The sequence below is a fragment of the Microcebus murinus genome, chromosome 9 (genome assembly GCF_040939455.1).
Source record: "Microcebus murinus isolate Inina chromosome 9, M.murinus_Inina_mat1.0, whole genome shotgun sequence".
NCBI lineage: Eukaryota > Metazoa > Chordata > Mammalia > Primates > Cheirogaleidae > Microcebus > Microcebus murinus.
In genome coordinates, this window is record NC_134112.1 from 89,342,096 (window position 1) to 89,364,792 (window position 22,697).

The window sequence follows — 22,697 nt, forward strand, 5'->3', positions numbered from 1 at the left end:
ATCGGTAAATACTGGCTAGCTCTTAGCTCAACGGCCAGACCAAAAAGAAATAGGTCATAACCTGAGAGACTCTTGGTTTTTGACAGTAATTTGTATTAAAATACCCCTCACCCTCTCTGCCCCCCAACATTTCATGATAAAAACAAAGAGACAGATTTGCATAGAAAACAGGAAAGGGCTCTTGATGGTATAAGCCAGGCAAAAAAGGAATCAGGATGTGTGAAAGATAAAATCTACAGAACATCGGTCTCCCGGTCTCCCGTGGTGGCTCACACCTGTAATCCTGGCATTCTGGGAGGCCTAGGAGGGTGGATGGTTTGAGCTCAGGAGTTCGAGACCAGCCTGAGCAAAAGCGAGACCCTGTCTCTACTAAAAATGGAAAAAAATTAATTGGACAAGTAAAGATATATAGAAAAAAAAATAGCCGGGCATGGTGGCACATGCCTATAGTCCCAGCTACCCGGGAGGCTGCAGCAGGAGGATCGCTTGAGCCCAGGAGTTTGAGGTTGCTGTGAGCGAGGCTGTCACCACGGCACTCTAGCCCAGGTAACATAATTGAGACTCTGTCTCAAAATAAAATCAAATGCCATTAATCAGAAACAACCCCAGCACTGTGGCTCATGCCTGTAATCCTAGCACTCTGGGAGGCCGAGGCAGGAGGACTGCTTGAGTTTAGAAGTTCGAGACCAGCCTGAGCAAGTACTTCTGATGTTCAAGGTCAGATTGTCATGCTATTAGAGGGTAGGGATGACTCACTGAATCCGGAACCCTAGTAAGATGGGGGAGGAATAGAATAGATCAGTAAAGAGCACATGAGCAAGGTAACAAAGGATGTGGGAAGAGAGGGTGGAGCTGAAATATGGGCTTGCTTTAACCACAACTGTCACACCCAGAATATTCTAGGCACAAAGATAGCCCTAGCCCACTGCTGCAGGATGGTGAGCCCCAGGCTGCAACTGCCACAAGCCTCAGCCTAGGGAGAGGAATGCTCCCCGGGACAGCTAAGGGTGACAGGAGGGACCCAGGCCCACTGAGGGTGGAGGGGATCTGCTCGTATTCTACGGTCATATCAAGAGTGTGACAAACAGTGCTGCTGGCACCAAAGAATCACCTCTCTGTTATCATAGTCAGTCTCCCCAGTCTTGACTTATTTCTTTAGTTCCCTAAGTTAGTGGTTCACAAACTTTGTTGTCCATTAGTACCACCTAGGGACTTAAAAAAAATCCCAATGCCCAATTCATACCCTAATTAAATCAGAATGCAGGAGTTGGGTATGAGTATTTTTTAAAAGATTCCCTAAGTGATTCCAAAGTGCAGCAAAGTTTGGGAAACATCGCCCTAAGTCCACATCCGTACTGAGAAAAAAGAGAGTAAAGGGCAGGGGGCGGTGGTGTTATTGCCAAAATCTTAATGATCAGAGAAAGTAGGTCACACAAGCCTCTTCTGCTCTCGGGCCTCTTCAGCCCCACCCACACTTCCCAACATAAATCCCTTTGAAAATTAACATGGATATTAAGATAAACTAGAGTGAAAGATTAATTAACTGGTTAACAGTATTTCAGGATCCCTTTAGTGGGAGAGGATGGGGTAGAAGTCTCTAAAATAATCTACCATTTGCCACACAAAGTATGTGCTCAATAAATATTTGTTGGTGGGGTGACTAGAATGCCAAAGATTTCCTTTATGTCTTGTGGTCCTGTCACAAAAAAGGAACAGACATATCACCCCAACCTTTGAAAAAGCAATGCTTTTAAAAAAAAGTCTTCTGTTCATTCTGGACTAAAGAATTCATTTCTATTTTACTCCCTCCAGCTCAGAAGCCAGGTAAAACCTTGCATCTGCAGTCTTCCAGGAAGTGCATCCTGGGTGAACTATTTTGTTTGTGAAAGTGTGGTTTGGGCCCCTGCAAAAGAATCCTTTTAGGGTGACGGTTAGAACGCAGACTCCCGGGCCCAGCACGCCTCCTTCAGAACCAGCATTTCCAGCGTGTGACTTGGGAATCTGCATTTTAGTAGGCTTTCCACGTGACTCAGACAAGCATCGAAGTTTGAGAAGTGCTGCTCCAAAGCTGGGTACTAACAGCCCAGACACTACCCAAAACAATCCATCAGCATGTGGGAAAAAATGTTCCAACTCCTTATATGTATTTTTTTAAATCTAAAAAAGTAGAAAATTATGGTGTGGGCTAAAAGGGCTGGGTGGGGGATTCACTGGTTAACTGAGAAGGGACACACAGGGAACCTTTAAGGCTGATGAAAATATTCCATATCTGGATTGAGGTTATAGAGACATGGGTGTATCCACTTGCCAAGACTCTTTAAACTGTATCTTTTAAATGGGTACATTGTATTGCATGTAGATCATACTGCAATAAAGTGGATTTAAAAAATGTTTAAATGTAATTAGTAAATATTGAATATACAAATTAAAAGTTGTGTATCATATAATTTTTAACTAAAAGTACACATATTAGGAGTACATACTCAAAATGTTTTCTACAGACAGGAGTGAGAGATCAAAATGTTTGGAAACTACTTCCCTAGATGACCTCTCTTGGCCTTATATCCTGAGTTGGTCTGAAACATATTAAAATCTCTTCTCTGGATGGGAAAGAGTTAAAAGATCATGATATAGCATGATCCTCTCTCCTCCCAAACCAAGTCTAGCTTCCCTACTGCAACTTGGTTTCACCGAGTTTCCACTGGGCCTGAAATCCTAGGTCGTTCTGGAAACTGCTGCCCCCTTTCCATTGCCACCTCCAAAGTCACCTGTAGGTAAAGATCACAGATTTGGAAGTAAATATGGGCAGGAGCAGTAAGCAAATTAGAACGATTTAATGGGAGGAAAACAAATCTATATTTATTTTAAATGTTTAATTTTTATCTCTATGTTATGTAAAAAGTAGGAAATTGTGTATTATCAGGTGCTTATTTGTCACTATTTAAGATTTTATCATGGTTCACAGTATCACTTATAATGTCGCTAAGCTTCTTAGCTTAATTTCTACAGAAACTGCAGACATTGAAAGCTGAATTTGATCAAATTAAAATTATAAAATGTAGCAAATGTACAAAGAACAAAAATTCCCCAATGATTCTTCTTCAGGGTGATCTTCTTTGTGTCACAATGTTGCAGAAAATAGCACATCTCTAAGGCCACCAGCTTAACAACATGACTCGGACTCCATGGGCAGAGCACAAGTGGTAACAGAAGAAACTTCCAAAAGACTTCTCCTGAGTAAATTTTACCATTTAAAAAATGGTAAAAAATAGGCTGGGCGCGGTGGCTCACGCCTATAATCCTAGCACTCTGGGAGGCCGAGGTGGGTAGGTCGTTTGAGCTCATGAGTTCGAAACCAGCCTGAGCGAGAGCGAGACCCCGTCTCTACTATCAATAGAAAGAAATTAATTGGCCAACTAATATATATAGAAAAAATTAGCCGGGCATGCTGGCACATGCCTGTAGTCCCAACTACTCGGGAGGCTGAAGCAGCAGGATTGCTTGAGCCCAGGAGTTTGAGGTTGCTGTGAGCTAGGCTGACGCCATGGCACTCTAGCCTGGGCAACAGAGTAAGACTCTGTCTCAAAAAATAAAAAATGGTAAAAATAAATAAATAAAGGCCACTATTACAAACAAAAATAAACAGAGCACTAAGATGGCCAAAAAAGTAAAATGCAAATAAAAAGCAACTACTAAGACACCAAGGGAGATAAACTTTTAAAAATGAGTAATAGGATTTAAAAGGGCTAGAGACCCAGAATATATGAAGAATTAAAGCCACAATGAGATAAAATCTCACATTCCTTGTATTGGCACAAAATTTTAAAAGGCTGATGATACCAGTTGGCAAGGATACAAAGCAAGAGAATGCTCATATTCTTCTGATGGGAGTATAACTTGGCAAACACGCTTTGAAAAATAATTTGGTATTATCTCATACAATTTGAGTATGAAAATGCCACTACTCTCCACCTAGGGAAACTCTTTTACATGTACACAAAGAAGCATGTACCAAAATGTTCAAAGCATTATAGTTCAATAACAAAACATTAAAAACAATCCCAATTTCAATAATAAAATTGACGTGTAAATTGTTTAGTCATACAAAAGAAAGCTACACATTTCAATGAATCAGAGTAGTCCTTCTCTAAAATGTGTTGGGCCCAGAGCAAGGCTATAAATGGAGGCTCATGTATTATACAAATATCTAAATATTTAACGGTTAAATAAAATACGTTCTATCTTCCTATCATAATAAATATCCTTTCGTAACAACCAGGAAAGCCAAGTTAGAGTTCATGCATTCCTCTGAGTTCTATAATAGAATATTGCAGAGGGGAAGAAGTCAGCCCAGGTTCCCAACTTCTCTTCCCATCGCTCTCTTCCTACCCCGGGCTCTGTCTCACACTGCGGGTGCTGTCACACAGAGGCAATGGACACACTAGTCTGTATGTGCAAATTCCCTCCACATGCAGGAAGACCCAGGGAAGAAGCCCGCGCTGGCCCCAGCAGTGGGCTTGAGAATTCCAGGGGCCAACAACCCAGAGCATAGCGTAGGAAAGCAGTGGGGGCCACAGGTTCTAGATGCGCATGACTCCTTGGTCCCATGGACTCCTCGAAAAGCAGTTAGGGGTACAACCGGAGCGGAGGTCAGAACCAGGATCGGTAAAGCACAGAGCCCAGGGCAGAAGTCTATCTTGCCCAGACCTCAAAGTGGTGCAGAAATTTGAGCCCTGTATGTCAGGAGTGAGTCTCAGAATTATCATGTTGAGCAAACAATAGCAAGTAGAGCAAATATTTGCACCTTCAGTATTGATATCATCTATAGGTTCGCAGGTTTGGAAACAGGCAGAACAATTCTAAATGTTGCTTAAAAACACACAAATATGCAGGAAAATAATATCTGGATAGGAAAAATAAACACCAAATACAGAACAGCATTTATCTCTTATTACTATCTCTACAAAAGGGAAATGGCCAAGGAAGAGAATCAAGGGAGGTTTAACTGTCATATTCGATTTTTTAAGCTGATTTGTGGGTATACAGATATTCATTGCATTCTTTCTATATTTTCATAAGACCTAAATATAATATATAAAATACATTTTTTCAGAAGACTTATCACATAAATTTAGTGAGAAAATTCTTTTTAAATTAAAATAATCATGCCATTTCATACCCTTCCAATTGGCATAAATAAAAAATGTCTGATAACACTAAGTGTTAGTTGACCAGAAAATGGGAAATTGGGACACTCAAACACAAAGGTACAAATTGGCACAACCACTTTTAATAATAATTTGTCAGAATCTGGAAAAGTTGAAGCTGTGCAAGCATTCAACCCAGAAATTTTACTTCCCAATGATCTACCTTGGCTCTTGCTGTGAGCACCAAGAGACAGACACATGTATGTTCTTAGCAGCATGATTTGTTGCAGCAAAAGACTAGAAATATAACAAATATCAATTATTGGGGAAATAGATAACTGAATTGTGGTATAAATCATGTGATAAAATACAATTGAACTGTTAAGATGAGTAAAATAGGTCCTTATGTATCAATATGAATGGATCTCTGAAACATAACATTGAGTAAAAATTCTAAAACAGATAAAACAATACTACATTTTGTATATGGATACAAATATATGAGGGCTGTCCAGAAAGTATCCAGCCGCGTAATATGAAAGATATATTAACAATAGCTGGATACTTTCTGGACAGCCCTCGTATACATGAGATGGCTGGGGGTAGTGGCCCAGGCCTGTAATCCCAACACTTTGGGAGCCACGGTGGGAGGATCACTTGAAGACAGGGGTTTAAGACCAGCCTGGGCAACATAGCAAGACCCTGTCTCTACAGAAAATGAAAAAAAATTTAGCCAGGTGTGGTGAGGCGCATTTGTAGCCCTGGCTACTTGGGAGGCTGAGGCAGGAGGACTGCTTGAGCCAAGGAGTTCTAGGTTACAGTGAGCTAAGATCACACCACTGCACTCCAGCCTGGATGACAGAGTGAGACTCTGTCTCCAAAAAAAAATTTTAAAATAATAAATACATATGAGATGTAATTATAAAATCATGGAAGGTCAGGATTCACACCATGATTGAGAATGCTTTTGGGGAAAGAGGAGAATGAGACTGGGGAAGAGAAAAAAAAATAACCTTAGGCCTGTTATGACTGTTCATTTTATTTTAAAAGAGAAGCGGCTGGGCATGGTGGCTCATGCCTGTAATCCTAGCACTCTGGGAGGTTGAGGCGGGCATATTGCTCGAGGTCAGGAGTTCAAAACCAGCCTGAGCAAGAGCAAGACCCCATCTCTACTATAAATACAAAGAAATTAATTGGCCAACTAATATATATAGAAAAAATTAGCCGGGCATGGTGGCGCATGCCTGTAGTCCCATCTACTCAGGAGGCTGAGGCAGAAGGATTGCTTGAGCCCAGGAGATTGAGGTTGCTGTGAGCTAGGCTGATGCCACGGCACTCACTCTAGCCTGGGCAACAAAGTGAGACTCTGTCTCAAAAAAAAATAAAAAATAAAAAAATAAAAGAGAAGAAGTCAAATTGAAAAATGTAAATATTTATTCATTCTGAGTTATAAGCTTATTATATTACATATCCTTTTATGTAATATAATTTATGTTGTATATTCAGAGTATATATACTCTAATGCTTATTGTATTATTCTTTGTGCTTTTCAGTATGTTTTTCAATTTATGAAATAGTCAACTAGTCCTCTTCCCATCTACCCACCCCCACCCAGAGTTTCAATTAACCAAAAGGGAAAGGCACACAAACAGGAAAGAACCCAGAGGAAACACCCACATTGGCAGAAACCACAAAGCAAGTAGAAGACGGCCTGCTTTAAACAGTTAAACAGAAATCATGCTTGCAAAAAATAAAAATAAAACTTGAATTAATAACTTCATATAGCTACTGGACAATGGAAGTAGCTAGTTAAGAAGGCATGCAAATCTGGGTTCAAATACCAACTCTGTAAATTTCTAAAGAGCTCTACACCTGAGATTCTTTACATTAATGATGGGCCTTATAATACCTACCTCAGAAGCTATGATAAACACTAACTTGGATATTATCTCTAAACAGCTTATCATAGTCAATAAATGGTGATTATTTTTATGTCAGAACTGGAATTAAACTCCATGTATGGGCATATATTTCAGCAAAGCAAATAGAAATATCCAAAGCAATGTACCAAGAGAAATAATTGTCCAATACTGAAGCAAGCCCTGTTGTTGACTAAAATGTATAACTAAAAGCATCACAAAAGGAAAGACAGGAACCACAGAACAGAAAGGAGAAATTCCATCTGTAAATTATAGTACTACATCAGTATGGAGATTTATCAAAGAACTCAAAGTAGATCCACCATTCGATCCTGCAATCCCACTACTGGATATCTACCCAGAGGAAAAGAAATCATTACATCAAAAAGATACCTGCACTCATACATTTACCACAGCACAGTTCACAACTGCAAAGACATGGAATCAACCTAAGTGTCCATCAACTGATGAGTAGATAAAAAAAATATGGTATATATATACCATTGAGTACTACTCATTGATAAGAAAAATGAAATAATGTCTTTTGCAGCAACTTGGATAGAACTGGAGGCCATGATCCTAAGTGAAGTAACTCAGGCACAGAAAAATAAATGCTGCATTTCTCACTTATAAGTGGAAGCTAAACTATGGCTACACAAGGGCACACAGAGTGGTATAATGGACATTGGAGACTCACAAGGGGGGAGGGGGGAGAGGGTGAAGGATGAAAAAGTACTTATGGGGTACAACATATACTACTGGGGTGATGGGTACACCAAAAGCCCAGACTGTACCACTATTCAATATATACATATAATGGAATTCAACTTGTAGCCCCTAAATCTATTAAAATTTTTTTAAAAAGGGAGGATGTCAAGGAAAGAACAAATTTTCCAAAGAATAAAAAAAAATTATAGTACTATAGACAAAATTTTGTAAGTCCAGCAAAATATAAATTGTCACAACACAGAGACCAGTTTACTGAACTGAATAGTAACCTCAACATGGGTATCAATTGGACCCCATTAACCAGTAATCCACCAAGAAAGTCCTCAGACTCACAAGTGGGAAGTTTTGGAAGAGAAAGTTTTATAAGTTGCTAAGAGGAGAATATTTAAAAAGTACACTCAGGGTGAGGAAGAGTGTCTTCTAGGCTCTGAGGGGAAAAAAAAATTCTTTCAGAGGTCCTTGTTAGCATAATTTATTCATTAATGAATTAAAAGTTTGTAATTACCAAATTCAAAAGTGATATAAAAGGAAATTTAAAATATGGCTAGACCAATAAATGTATGAAATAAAATTTTATTGCTCTACTTAAAAAAAAATTAATGAATTATCTAAAAGGTCTGTCCAAACTTGTATAGACCAAATAATCCCTATATCATATATACTCTTATAAAATATAGAAAAATGCAGGTTAACAGCCCAGTTAATGAGTTTAAAAGGGTGATGTTTGAAACCAGGCAAAAATATACCATAATACAATCATAACACTAAATTTCTCTTTTTTGTTGTTGTTGTTGTTTGAGACAGAGTCTCGCTTTGCTGCCCAGGCTAGAGTGAGTGCCGTGGCATCAGCCTAGCTCACATCAACCTCAAACTCCTGGGCTCAAGCGATCCTCCTGCCTCAGCCTCCTGAGTAGATGGGACTACAGGCATGCGCCACCATGCCCGGCTAATTTTTTCTATATATATTAGTTGGCCAATTAATTTCTTTGTATTTATAATAGAGATGGGGTCTTGCTCTTGCTCAGGCTGGTTTTGAACTCCTGACCTTGAGAAATCTGCCCGCCTCGGCCTCCTAGAGTGCTAGGATTACAGGCATGAGCCACCATGCCCCGCCTAAAACTAAATTTCTAAACGTATTGTGTATATAATAGGTTGAAACAAAGTTTCTAAACATACCAAGTATATAACATATCAAATCGAAACAATTATGAATTATGTCTGCATAGGTTTTTAGTTGATTTGTTTGTTTTTCAGGACAGAGTCTCACTCTGTTGCCTGGGCTAGAGTGCCGTGGCGTCAGCCTAGCTCACAGCAACCTCAATCTCGTGGGCTCAAGCGATCCTTCTGCCTCAGCCTCCTATATAGCTGAGACTACAGCCATGCGCCACAATGCCTGGCTAATTTTTCTATATATTTTTAGTCGTCCAGCTAGTTTCTTTCCATTTTTAGTAGAGACGGGGTCTGGCTCTTGCTCAGGCTGGTCTCCCAACTCCTGAGCTCAAACGATTCACCTGCGTTGGCCTCTCAGAGTGCTAAGATTATAGGCATTAGCCACTATGCCCAGCCTGTATAGGTTTTCTTTTTCCTGAAAATACCAATTGGATTTACAAGACAATCAAAGAAATTTGAACACCAACTTGATATTAGATGACAATAAAATTGTGATTTTTTTGAAAACAGTGATCATTGTACTGTATCATGTTAATAAAATATTGTCCTTATCTTTTAGAGATACTAAAGTACTTACAAAACAAATGAGCGACATGATTTGCTTTTAAAATAACACGTTGAGGTTGGGGATAGGGACAGAGAGGGGAAAATAAATGAAAGAAGACTGGCCATATTTTGAAAACTGTTGAAATGAAATGAGGGGTACATGCGATTCATCATTTCCCTCTTTCTCCTTTAGAGTAGGTTGAAAATATCCATAGTAAGAAATTAAAAGATAAAAAGCATATGCATTTAAAACTAAAAGCCGACACTAGTTGGTGAGAAATTTTTCTTAACAGATAAGAACAGAAAAAGAAAACAATCTTTCCAACCCTGTTGTTATTCAGTACAGTGCTAGAATGTTCCTCCCTTTTCTCTCCTCCACCCCCATTTTTCTTTCCCTCTTTCCTGATTTCTTCAGTTGTCAGTGACTTAGATGACTCCCTCTATACACAAACCTTTCCAGGGCACAGACACAGATTTTCAAATTGTTGCCTCACTCCATATTAAATATTTAAATAAGGAAACATCAAGAATGCACTTTTCCTTTAAGTTTTAGACTGATCAAAAAGGATTTTTGCTCTAAACAGATAAATTTTTTAAAAAATATATTATCTAATCCACTTAAAACACTGGTCTTTTGTGTTTCATTACACACATATTGGGGATGAATGACAGAGTTTTTCTGTTGAGTGCGTGATCAGAAGTTTGATGACTATCATTTTGGACACTGGGACACCACTTAAACTTTTTAAGGATGGACAAAGTGCGAAAATTATTGAGAAAAATAATTGAGCAACAGTACATAGGGATAGAGAAGATGGGAGGAAAAACTAAGGCCTGAGAGAAGCATTCATTAATTCAAGGCGGCATTCATTCATTCAGAAATGGGAGGGAGGAACTGGTCAGAGAGGGAATGAAAAGACTCCGCAAAAAGGACTTGGTGATGAACATACTGTGGAGGAGGAGAAGGATTAAGTGGCTGGGGAAAGGGCCAGAGACCCCGCGGGGGCGGGGAGGCGGGAAGATGCTGAGCTTGCCGGGCGTGGACAGGATGTCGGCGCGGCCCGCAGACCCGACGCCCCGGCGGGCAGAGGCCCGCGCAGGGCGCGCGGAGGCCATCTTGCTGGATGTGACAGCGGGACCCCGGGCGGGAGCGCGCCTGGAGGGGGCCTGGGAGACAGCTGCATCGAAAGGCTCAGCCGAAACCTTATAGCATACCTGAATTTGTGGCACAAAAAAAAAGGGGGGCAAATGGAAACAGAGAAGCAGCCCCCTGGGATGTAAGCTGCACTACTTTAAGCCGAGCGCGGTCCCACGAGGCGGTGGTCGACGGCGCGGGCCCCCGCGGAGAGACACGCGGAAGGAGCGCCGGGACAGGCTGCCACATCTCCGGCGACCTTGAAGAGGACCGGTCCAGGCAGGTGTGCGGACCGGCGCCAGACAGCAGGAAAGTGGGGACGAGGGACGACGGTGGCGAGGAAAGGGAGAGCCAGGCAGAGACCGCAGCGCGCCGCGGTGGACGCGGAGCGGGGTGCCGGGCGCCGCTGGGGTGCGGGGAAGACCACGACACGTCTAGGGGAGAAGGCAGTGGAGAGGGAAGGGCTCGAGATACCAGAGAGTATCTGGAGGCATTGCTGTCGTTCTCAAACCTGCCTCCAACTTTTCTAGGCCCTGGCTTGCACCAACGTACTTTACTCTTCTGATTCTTGCGGACGGGGGTGGGGTGGTGGGGATTTAGCCTGGTCTCCGCCAGGCACTGCAGCTTTAGCCAAGTTCAAGGAAAGGTATGGAGGTGCTAGAAGGAAGGGAAAGGAAAGGGTAGACGCGCGGGCCCGCAGGGGCGCCCCAAGGGGAGCAGAGAAGGGCGCAGCTGGAGGGAGAGGCCGTCAGGTGCAGGGTCCCGGCGAGGGCGCGCCCCTCCCCAGCAGCTGCCTCAACCGTCCGCCGGGACCCGGGCCGCGGGAGCCGCCCCTCCCTCCCGGTGCACTCACCGGTCCGACTGCGAATAGTTGCACCGGCCGAGCAGATTGAGCTTGCAGAGATGCAGGTTATCGCAGGGTCTCTGGCAGTACTTGCGACGGCAGACCCGGGCTCGAGTGTTGGCCACCACGGTCCGGGTGACCCCGGCACTGCTGCCCGTCTCCAACACTACGAAGCGGTCGGGCCCGGCCTGCTCCAGCAAGTCGCGGAGCTGCGCCTCGGGGAGCACGATCTTCTCGAGCAGCTTGTCCAGGTCCATGCGGCCCCCGTGGGCGCACAGGATTTTGGTGATGAAACAGCACACCTCCGGGTCCGCCATGGCGCGCGCGACGTGCAGGCTCCTCCGGGGCGCGGGACTCGGCGGGGAGGAGAATCGAAACTTACAAGTGTCCGGGAGGGGGTGCGGGGGAGGCGCGCGCGGGCGGTGCTGCTGCTGGGCGCGCCCTGCGCCGCCGTTAGCTGGGCCGCGCGGTTTCGGTTTCCCGCTCGGCTCTCGGGTGGAGAGGTCAGCTCTCGCCCGCCGGGCCCTTGCGTCAGATGGAAAGTCAGCTGCGACGGCAGTCGGGCGGAAAGGAAGGGAAGGAGCGCGGGCAAATCTGCCGGGGACGCCCCGCTGGCCTCCTCCCGGTTCTAGGCTCGGCGAGGGTGAGGTTCCTTCGCTGGGCTCCGCGAGGCTTCTTCGGAAAGAAGAGAAACTAGAATGATCTTGGGTCGCGGCTGGAGTTTATATAAGCCCGTCGAAAGGGGCGGGCGACGCAAGCCCTGAGCGCCCTACTGAGGAAGTCTTCTAGTCCCCAGCCCGCCAGTTCCCGGAAAGAAGCGCTCTGCCTCCTGTGTCAGTGAACCTTCGCAACGACTGCGCGGAGTTAGGTATTGCCCTCGCTCTGTACTTGAGGAAGTAACTTGAACAAACACGCCCTGCCATCAGGTGGAGCCCGGATGTCACTGAGGTTCCCACAGTCTAAAATCACGGTCCACTTGGTCCAGAACCGATGTGCAACTTTCAACGTGCCCTCTCAAGAAACAACGTTCATTATTCTCCCTCTTTTTTTTGCATTCCCATGGGCTTTCTGAAGAACCACTTCTTGGCCCATTCTTGCCTACGTATAACGGCTAACATTGGGGCCCCAGACCACTGCTTAATCCCCTAATAGCAAGAAGTCACCGACGGACATGCCTGGACATAACCCAAGAGTTCAGATCGGTTCCTCTCTAGATATTTGGACAAGAACTTGTCCCGCTGGGGACCCACTCGGACCCCCAGAGTTGGCATAAAGATTGTTTTTAAGTGAAAACATTTGAGCTACCGAAGATGTTGAGAGAAATCTGATTTGAACTTCCTGTGCCCGAGTAAAGCAGAACCTCAGAAAATATATATAAGTGCCTTAACCGCCTTTCAGAGTATTCAGTGCCAGGGAGACGGACGTCCTGCTACCATTAGCATCAAAAAGCCAAGTGGAACCTTCTGTTCTCTCCTACGGAAGCCCTAAAAACCTCCCTTTTGTTAAATTGAGATATAGAAACCTTTGCTTTGGACTATTCCATGTATTTTCTGTTCCTGGAAGCTCCTTCTTGGCATGTGTACACTTTGTCTTTTCTCCTTAATCTGTCTATTGCCAGTTAATGTGTAGGTCCCCAAATACAGGACATGACTTGGAAGAGGAAAAAGTTTTTCCTCCCAGCACCGCCAAATAAAGTAAATGTATCATTGATAAGATAGGAAAAATACTTTTTAAAAAAATAATAGAATCTGGTTGCCAAATCAGAATTTTTAAAAAAATAATGAGAATTCTTCTTTCGTGTGGTCATTCATGATAGATGAACTGTGTCTTTCAGCAATAGAGTACTTTGTTATGGAAACCAGCCAAATGTGGGGCCCACATAGAATCATCTGACTTCTCATTCCCTCTGGCTGTTGCTATAGAGTTGTCTTTTAATCCACTTGGCCTTCTTTGTGGTCTGACAGGTTCCCAGGGACCTTTCATTATCAAATCAACTAAGTCCAACATGTTTATTGACTATCTTCTCTGTGGTCCTTACAGAAGAAGTCAGTCACTCTGAACATGCAGAAGTTTAAGAAACAGTCCCTGCACTCAAGGAGCAGGTGTTTGGGAAGACATGAAAAAAAAATTGAAATATTAGAGAATGGGTGGTTAAATGCTGCAATAGGTATACAAAAGATTAGAAATGAAGAGTCCAGTCTGGCTAGAGTGGTTGGAGTACAGCTGTAAAATCACCCTCAACTTAAAGCCATAAAAAATGATTTAAGGAGTTGTGGGAAGGAAAAAGGAGACATCATGGGAAATTTTGAAATGTGTGCTCTCACAGATAGGTTCTCCAGGAAGGAGATCTGGATGTGGAATTGTGGAGGCCAAAGCAACTCCATCCTGGATGCTGATTAACCGCTCTTCTGGGAATGCCCCTAGATGTCGACTCAGGCAGATGCACAGAGCATTCTTGCCTTTCTCTGAGGGGTCAACTTTGTCCCTGTGGTATATAAACCCTAGGTCTGGGGGTAGTGGCTCGGGGATCCAACTGTCTCATGGCTTCCCAGGACATGGATTCTGTAAGTCGCTATTAAATGTTTCTTCCTGAGAAGCTGGATATGTCAGCCTCTTTCTTCAGCCTCTCAGCTTCCTCAGACTTTAGGGGTAAGTTTGCATAGACCTGCCCACCGTGGAACAGAGTTAAGAGGGCAGAAGGTTTCCTGGGTGTAACACCAGAGAAAGTCAAGGGAAGAAGCATAGTTGGGCGGAGGGAGCTGTCACACTTGAATACAGACCTGACAAAGTCTTGTTACTGAAAGTTCAGCACTTGTCCCCCAGCCTACATCAGAAGAACAAGGACAAGTGCTTGAGGAGAAGGAAAGGCAGGCTTATTAATTTGCCAGCAAATGAAGAAAAGTCAGACTCCCATCTTAAAGTACCATTTTCCTATCTATAAGCAGAAATATAGAGCTTTTAAAGGGGGTGAGGGGTGTTCAGCCTCAGGCAACTGTTAACTACAGTTGATGGTTCTCATCTATCCCATCTCCAGGGAAGACAATCTGGTGACCTTCTCCTTGAACAATTCCATTGAGCCATTTCCTGTGACACAAAGAACAAAGGATATTCTCTTATCCCTTCTGACCACTGGCTTTGACCACTAACCTCTTTTCCCAAAAAAGAGTAGGAAAGGTTTTAAAGAGACAGCTTGTAAAACATTTTTACCCTTTTCTAGGCTGTTTCCTCTGTTACAGTCTCCACCAGCGCAATAAGATGCTCTGGAGCAGAAGTCCAGCTTTGGGAAGAAAAGGCTAGGCCCTTCTACCACTGCTCAGTCATTGGTAGGGCCACCCAAGAAATGGGTGACTTCAGCTCAGATGCTGTGATGTATCCTAAAGAAGCCAAAGCTGAAGGCTATCAGCTAGGCATATTCCTTGAAGTTGGACAGCAAGCCCTGGATTAAAGGGGACCTGAGTGCCACCCTGTGTCAGCTGTAGTCCACCCTTTGTACCATTTGTATTCAGGGAACAGCTCTTTCAGGGCCACTCTTCCTCTCAGAAAACTTATAAGAGCAAAGATAATGGAATGAACCCCTTAGCTCCTGTCACTGCAATTGGCCTCAAGGCCACAACTGGTCTTCATCATGTCTCTCCACCACTATCCATTCAAATTCCTCCCGCTTCAACTCCTCCCAGTAGCTCACCTGGTTGGGTGCCCCAGACCCTCATTTGTAAGGGGTCTGAGCACATTCTCAGGCTAGGCTTGCTGCTCTTGTCTTGTCCATTCATAGCCAAAGGAGTCAGGCAAATGAGTACCCAAAGGCACCCAAATAGGTCAACAGAATTCCACACATATTCTACCCACCCTCACCGGGTAACAGCACCCCATCTCCTTCTGCCTACCAGCATCAATTACCTCTGATAAGATGGCCATTCCTTTTCTTATCTGCTACTCTCTGACCATTAGGAGGCCAAAGTACCTGGTCACAGCCATCACTGTAGTCCAGTGGGATCTCTCCTGTGTCTTCAGACAAGAGAGTGCCCCTTTTGGAAACCAGGACTTCTAACTCAGCAGATCCCAGTTTTGTGGGGCAGGAAATCCTAGTGCGTCATTAGAAGGATGGTAAGTGGGGCCACTCAGGCTTCTGCTAATTCTTTCTAGACCTATATATACTTTCTGCTGGGGACACAGCACCATACTAACTTGTCTGATTCGAGGCATATACTATGAGGTGCTGGGGGATATGTCATTGTTGTAGTGTGACACCTTCATGCTGGTGCCTCAGCTCCATCTTTAACTGGCCATTCCAGTACTTCATCCAGTAGCTTCTGGATGGTGAGGTGTGTGATACCACTGGTGGATCTCATGTTCGTGTGCTCATCCCCTCCACTTCCTGTGTCACGGGGGGAGTCATTGGTCAGGTGCTCTGCTATGTAGAATTCCATGTATGTGGATCAGGCAATCCTTAAGGTCCCAGAGAGTGGTGATGCGAAGGCCCTGTAGGGAGGAAAGGAAACCCCACATCCTGAATAAGTGCCTATTCCTGTGAGAGCAAACCACTGGCCCCTCCAGGGCCCCAGAGACCCAATGTAGTCTACTGGTCACCAAGTAGCCTATTGGTCTCCTTAAGGAAGAGAGCTTAGCACTGGTCTTTATGCTTGGCAGATTGGACATTCAGAGGTGGCAGTAGCTATATTCATTTTGGCAAGTGACAGTCTATGCTATTAGGTTCTGACATCACTTTCATCTTTGCCTCCATGGCCTCTTTGTTCAGATACCCACCATGTAGCACTGGGGCCTGGGGCTTTTCACAAAGGCTGGCCAACATTAACTGGCCAAGTTATTTTGTCTAGTTGACACATCATGTGTGGTAGATACTTGTAGGCCTTAACATGTGATACAAACAACTTCCCACTTGTGCCACTTCCATATCTCCACCCACATTCCTCCACCCCAGACCTTCTTGTCTCTGATTTTCCAAACTTTTTCTTGTAGGTTCCCATTCCTTCAGCCAGACCACTATCGCTGCCCATGAGTCCACATGTGTTCTAACCCTGGGCCGTTCTCCATCCATACAAAGTGGATGACCATGTGCACATCTCAAAGCTCCTCCCATTGGGGAGATTTTCCCTCACCACTGTTTCTCAAGGGCTTCCCTGAGTGAGACTGTAATACAGCTGCCATCCATTTTCAGCTTGTACTCACACACTGAGCTAACCCATCCATAACCCAAGCTTTGCCTTTTTCCTTCCTCCTTTAGCTGGTTATATGGAACCCCATTCATAGGAGAGGCTTAAACACATTCAGAACACTTATATTAGCCTACAGTTGAAGGAAAATCCCTGAACACAAACCTATTTTATAATAAAGTACTGGATATCTCATATAACTTATTGAATTCAGTACACTGTAGAGTACAATATTTTTTACTCATGTGGCTGACAGAGCTGTGGCTCGCTGCTGCTGCCCGGCATCACAAGAGAGTATAGTACTGTATATCACTAACTTGAGAAAAGATCAAAATTCAAAGTGCAGTTTCTACCAAATGCATACCATTTTCACACCATAGTAAGGTAGGAAAATCCTGAGTTTGAGACCATATGTATTTTGTTGACTACCTATGTTTTTCCTAGAGAAATTCTGTTCTAGTCACAATCTCAAACTCTTTATAGGTCAGGTCCCATTGGCTGCCACTCTGATTTTGTCCTTATAAACCCCTAAGAGCAAACTACATTCTGCCCTTAAGTGCCATCCTCTGGTGACAAGCAAGGGCCTTGTCAAACCCATTGCTATCAGAGAGCCAAGTCCAGGACCTCTCCTCCCATCACTTATGTCCTAGTGGGGAAAGCGCCACTGAACTCTTGGCATTGCTGGCATCCCTCTCACCCCTGCGTTCCCGATAGCCTTGATGAATGTGGCTCCTTGAGCCATCCTGTGGGGCATAATCCTCTGGTGGGTGTTCTGGACTAAGATATATCTTTTTCAGCACTTCCACTTTTCTGAGTTTTCTAATCCTTTCTTCTACTTCCTGACACAGAAATTTAGGCATTTCAACCTCACTCTTCATGAGCCATCACTTTTCCAGGCTTTGGGGAGTCACCCTAGAGCAACTGTGTAACATCCCCTGAACTGCACCAGGATGCTAAACCTTGTATCCTGAGAGTGTGCCCCTAAGTCAATAAATTCTCATATATACAGTCTGATAGTCCAACTCACTTGCTAGAGCAGTTTTCTCAGAATGAAAGGTTAGATATCAAGTATGAATAGTAAAGAAATAGAACAACTGATTATAGATCATTCATTTTAGAGGATTGACAAGGAAAGGGAAGGGATTACTCAGGTAACTAGAGGTGGAGCTTTTTTGGTTTGATTATTAATCACCCTTGTTTAGCGTTATTGTTTATTCTTTTATTTTATTTTTCTTTGTGACCTTGTTTGGAAATATGCTTATTATTGTTTTTTACTGGAAGAACTGGGCATATGTAAAAGAAATGAATTTGAGGAGAGTACAAAGCAAAGTTGCTAAGGGACATTTGGGTGATACCTAGCTATATGAATCAGTTGAACCACCATTCTGAGAAGGAAGCAAAACACACACATGCTGCAATGAGTCAGTTATGCTAAGTCATAGAAATTAAAAGTACATAAACATTAGAGGGTTGAGTCACACGGAATGTCCAAAGTCCATCCCAAACAGGTGTTCTAGAAGAGATATAGGAGTAGAAAGAGGCATTAGTCAAATGATCAGAGAGCTGGGGCAGGGTGGAGGTGGGGGGGGCAGGCACAGGGGTTCCTTAGATTGAAGCTGCACCACAGCAAGGTGCTCCTAGGAGAACTGAGCTGGGAAGGTTGGAACTTTAGGCATAGGTGGAAGAGTTAACTTTAGAGTGGAGAAAGCCCATATCCCTCTTTGAGGATAAATGTTCACACTTTGTTTTGGTGGTGTTAAAATGAGGAACTTGCCAGGGCAGTGGTGTGCTCGTAGTTCCAGCTACTGTGGAGGCTGAGATGGGAAGATTGCTTGAGCCAAGGACTTTTGGGCTATAGTACACTATGCCGATTGGGTTTCCAACCTCCAGGGAGCTGGGGACCACTAGGTTGCCTCAGGATGGGTGAACCAGCCCAGGATGGAAATGGAGGTCAAAACTTCCGTGCTGATCAGTAGTGGGATCACACTTGTGAATAGCTGCTGCACTCCAGCCTGGGCAACACAGCGAGACCCTGTTTCTAAAAAAAAAACAAAAACAAAAAAACAAAAATGGAACCTCACGTTACAAACTTTCTTTCAGTAGCCCTAAAATGAGGAACTGCAGGCTACAAACTTTCTCCCAGTAACCTTAATCTGAGGGCAGAGGAAATGGGGGTGTAGTAATCCAGAGCTGGGGTTAACTTGGTAGTGAAGGCCTGATGTGGTAGCCAGCTGGCTCCCAGAGAGTTTCACCTCCAGATATTTGCACCCTGTGCACCCTTCCACATTGACTAGAACTGATCCACGTATTCAATAGGATATATTAGAAACGACACTGTGACTAGGTCATAAAAAACGTGGCTTTGCTCTTTGCTCTCTCTTGCAGCTCTGGCTCTGGGGAAGCCAACTGTTATTAACATCTTGTGTGGGCCAGGTGTGGTAGCTCACACCTATAATCCTAGCACTCTGGGAGGCTGAAGTGGGAGGATCACTTGAGCTCAGGAGTTCAAGACCAGCCTGAGCAAGAGTGAGACCCCATCTCTACTAAAAATATAATAATTAGCCAGGCGTGGTGGTGTGCACCTGTAGTCCCAGCTACTCGGGAGGCTGAGGCAGGAGGATAGCTTGAGTCCAGGAGTTTGAGGTTGCTGTGAGATAGGCTGATGCCACCGCACTCTAGCCCAGGTGACAGAGCAAGACTCCATCTAAAAAAAAAATATATATATATATATATCTTGTGTGGACACTCAAGCAGCCCTAGGGAGAGGTCCATGTGGCAAGTAACTAAGCCCTCCCACCGGCTGCAAACTAATTCAACCTCTGTGGAAAGCAATATGGAGATACCTCAAAGCAATACAAGTAGACCTGGGTGACCATTTGATCCAGCAATTCCACTACTGGGCATCTACCCAAAAGATCAAAAGTTACTTTATGAAAAAGACACCTGTACTCGAATGTTTATAGCAGCACAATTCACAATTGCAAGGCTGTGGAAACAACCCAAGCGCCCATCAATTCATGAGTGGATTAATAAAATGTGGTATATGTATACCATGGAATACTACTCAGCTTTAAGAAACAATGGTGATATAGCACCTCTTGTATATTCCTTGATACAGCCGGAACCCATTCTACTAAGTGAAGTATCTTAAGAATGGAAAAACAAGCACCACATGTACTCACCAGCAAATTGGTATTAACGGATCAACACCTAAGTGGACATATAGGGGTAACATCTATTGGGTGTAGGGAAGATGGGAGGGGGGAGGAGGGGATGGGTATATATAACCACAACGAGCAAGATGTGCAACATTTGGGGGATGGAAATGCTTGAAGCTCTTACTAGAGCAGGGAGGGGGGCATGGGCAATATATGTAACCTTAACACATGTACTCCCATAATACGCTAAAAACAAACAAACAAACAAACAAAAACTAAGCCCTCCCACCAACATCCAGCACTAACTTGCTCAGTATGTGAGTTAGCCAGTTGGAAGGGGATTGTTCAGCCCTAGTCAAGACAATTACATGACTGCAGCCCCAACTGACAGCTTGACTGCATCTTCACAAGACTCTGAGCCAGAACCACCTAGCTAAGCCACTTGGCAGAAATTGTCAGAGATAAGAGTGTTGATTGCTTACCTTATCCTGCTTCTCACTTATAAATGATGTCAGGTGAGTCTTAAGCAAATCAGTGAGGTGAGTTTTATTACTCCTATTTATAGAGAAGAAAACAAAAACTCAGTGGCAGATGCATGATCCAAATCTAGGCTTTCCTGACTCCACAGTGTACAACCCTATGTCACGTTCAGTCCTTGCTAGTGGCTGCCTTCAGCACTAGGGTATGGAGTGAATGTGGCCATCTCAGGATCCAGCACATCAGCAGCTGTTGATATAGGGTGTTCTTCCTCTCAGGGTTTGCTATATTGGAACACCTGATATTTATCCTGTTTATATCTTACTATGTTTATATTGCTTTCTGATTTCTCAATTATCTTTCTGCCAAATAAACATTTATAATAAGCAAAAGTTGAAAATTATTATTTTTATAATAGCTTCACATAGACAAAGCCACTTAAGTGGCTTGTATGTTGCTTTTGGGGTTTTTGTTGTTGTTGTCCTTTTTAGAGACAGGGTCTTACTCTGTTGCCCTAGCTGGAGTGCAGTGGTGTGATCATGGCTCACTGCAGCCTCAAATTCCTGGGCTCAAGCAATCCTCCTGCCTCAGCCTTCCAAGTACCTGGGACTACAGGTGCGCGCCATACACCCAGCTATTTAATAATTTTTTAGTTTTTTGTAAAGACCGTTTCGAAGGGCAGTGTGAATGAGGAGGGAGGTGTCTCTCACCATGTTACCCGAACTCCTGGCCACAAGTGATCCTCCTGCCTCAGCCTTCCCAAAGTGCTGTGATTACAGGTATGAGCTACTGAGCCTGGCCCCATTTAATTTTAACTGGTATAAATGCAAGCCACCTATTATATTGAAATAAATATCTACTCCCATGTCTTTAACTCATTTCAGTCAAAATTTGGCTATAAAGGAGAATTTGTGACTTTTCAAATACATTTCTCTTTTTAAAAATTTTAGATTATGGAAAATTTCTATGCAAAAATAGAATGATATAATAAATTCTCAAGTACTCATCACATAGCTTCAACAATTATCACCTATAGGTTTCTAGGTCTGCCAACTTATTAGTAGTTCAGCCACAACATATTACCTTTTAGTACTTGTTAAATCACTTTATAAAGAGAACCAAAATGTTAATAGGTGTTTTTTCTTAGTTATAAATGTACAGATAATTTACATTTTCTTCATTTTAATTCTCAGATTTTAATTCTTAGTATCGTCCAAAATTTCCACAGTTAATATGAAGTACTTTTGTAATAAGAGGAAGTACAGTATTTTAAAATAGTTGAAAATGTATCTCTTTCTTTCTTTTTTTTTGAGAGAGAAGATCTTACTATGTTGCCCAGGCTGGAGTGCAGTGGCTATTCACAGGCACAATCATAGTGTACTATAGCCTCAAAATCCTGGACTTCCTGCCTTAGCCTCGAGAGTGGCTGGTACTATAGGCACACACCACCACACCCAGCTTGAAAAATGTATTTCTTTAAGGAATATATTTTCAAATGCTTAATCAAGGAGTCATTATTGTTCTTGCTTACAACAATAATCATCTCCCTATGAGTCCATATAGCTCACTAAAGGGGGAGTACAATAAAATTTGGTTTTTAAAATATTCTTTTTTTCAAAAGGAGCAATCACTGTTTTAAAAAATTTTTTATAATAAGGTAGAGTATCCGTGAACCTAGTGAATGAGAGAAGGAAAAAAAACTAACAGCATTCAAATAGAGCTGATGAATAATTACTGTGGTTCTGCAGAAGAGTATGGAGAGTTCTTTTTTTATGATTTTTTTTTTCCTTAAGGAAAATCCACACTAGCAAGAAATGCCAAAACTTCATAACATCTTGGCATTCCCTCAGCAACTCATGCCCTGATGCATGACAGAGACATGATTTCCACAGTGGTTTCTAAGGACCTGGAGTCAGTATTACTGTGCATCAGGGCTAAATTAAAGAAACAAGAGACTCCAGATTATCTGAGCTAGGAGCTAGATTATCTTTAAAACAAACAAGATTTAGTGAGATGCAATTTACATATAATCCAACTCTTTTAAGTGTACAATTCAATGCTTTTTAATAAATTTATATAATCATACAGCTATCCTCATAACCCGGATTGTTTTTTACAGATACTCAGAAACTACTGCTCTATTGCAACTGCAATGAAGTTGCAAGTTCCAGCTTTGCCTCGCATCCATTCAACCAGCTTTTTTTGTGTAATATAATTCAACTATACCATGATTACCTACACACACTTGGGGCGAATTACCTGACTTCACTCAAGTTATTATTAATCAATAAGATTAATCTGTCTGTTTTTTCTAGATTAATCTTTACTCTGTTCTAAGGGCTTGACTGGATATCCTCTAAGGTCCCTTTCGCTCTAACATTCCATAATTCTGTGATTTTTA

The 22,697-nt window shown here is 43.1% G+C and overlaps 1 protein-coding gene across 3 annotated transcripts in view; it reads right to left on the reverse strand.

Moving 5' to 3' along the window:
- Nucleotides 1–12,391, reverse strand: part of ZC3HAV1 (zinc finger CCCH-type containing, antiviral 1) — a 50,103-nt gene extending 37,712 nt beyond the window's left edge. For all 3 annotated transcript variants that reach the window (XM_076006642.1, XM_012767968.3, XM_012767965.3), the window contains exon 1: nucleotides 11,500–12,391. In XM_076006642.1, coding sequence (XP_075862757.1) covers nucleotides 11,500–11,807 — 308 coding nt within the window. In that variant the 5' untranslated portion in view covers nucleotides 11,808–12,391. The remainder of the gene's footprint in view (nucleotides 1–11,499) is intronic.
- Between the last annotated feature and the right edge of the window lie 10,306 nt (nucleotides 12,392–22,697).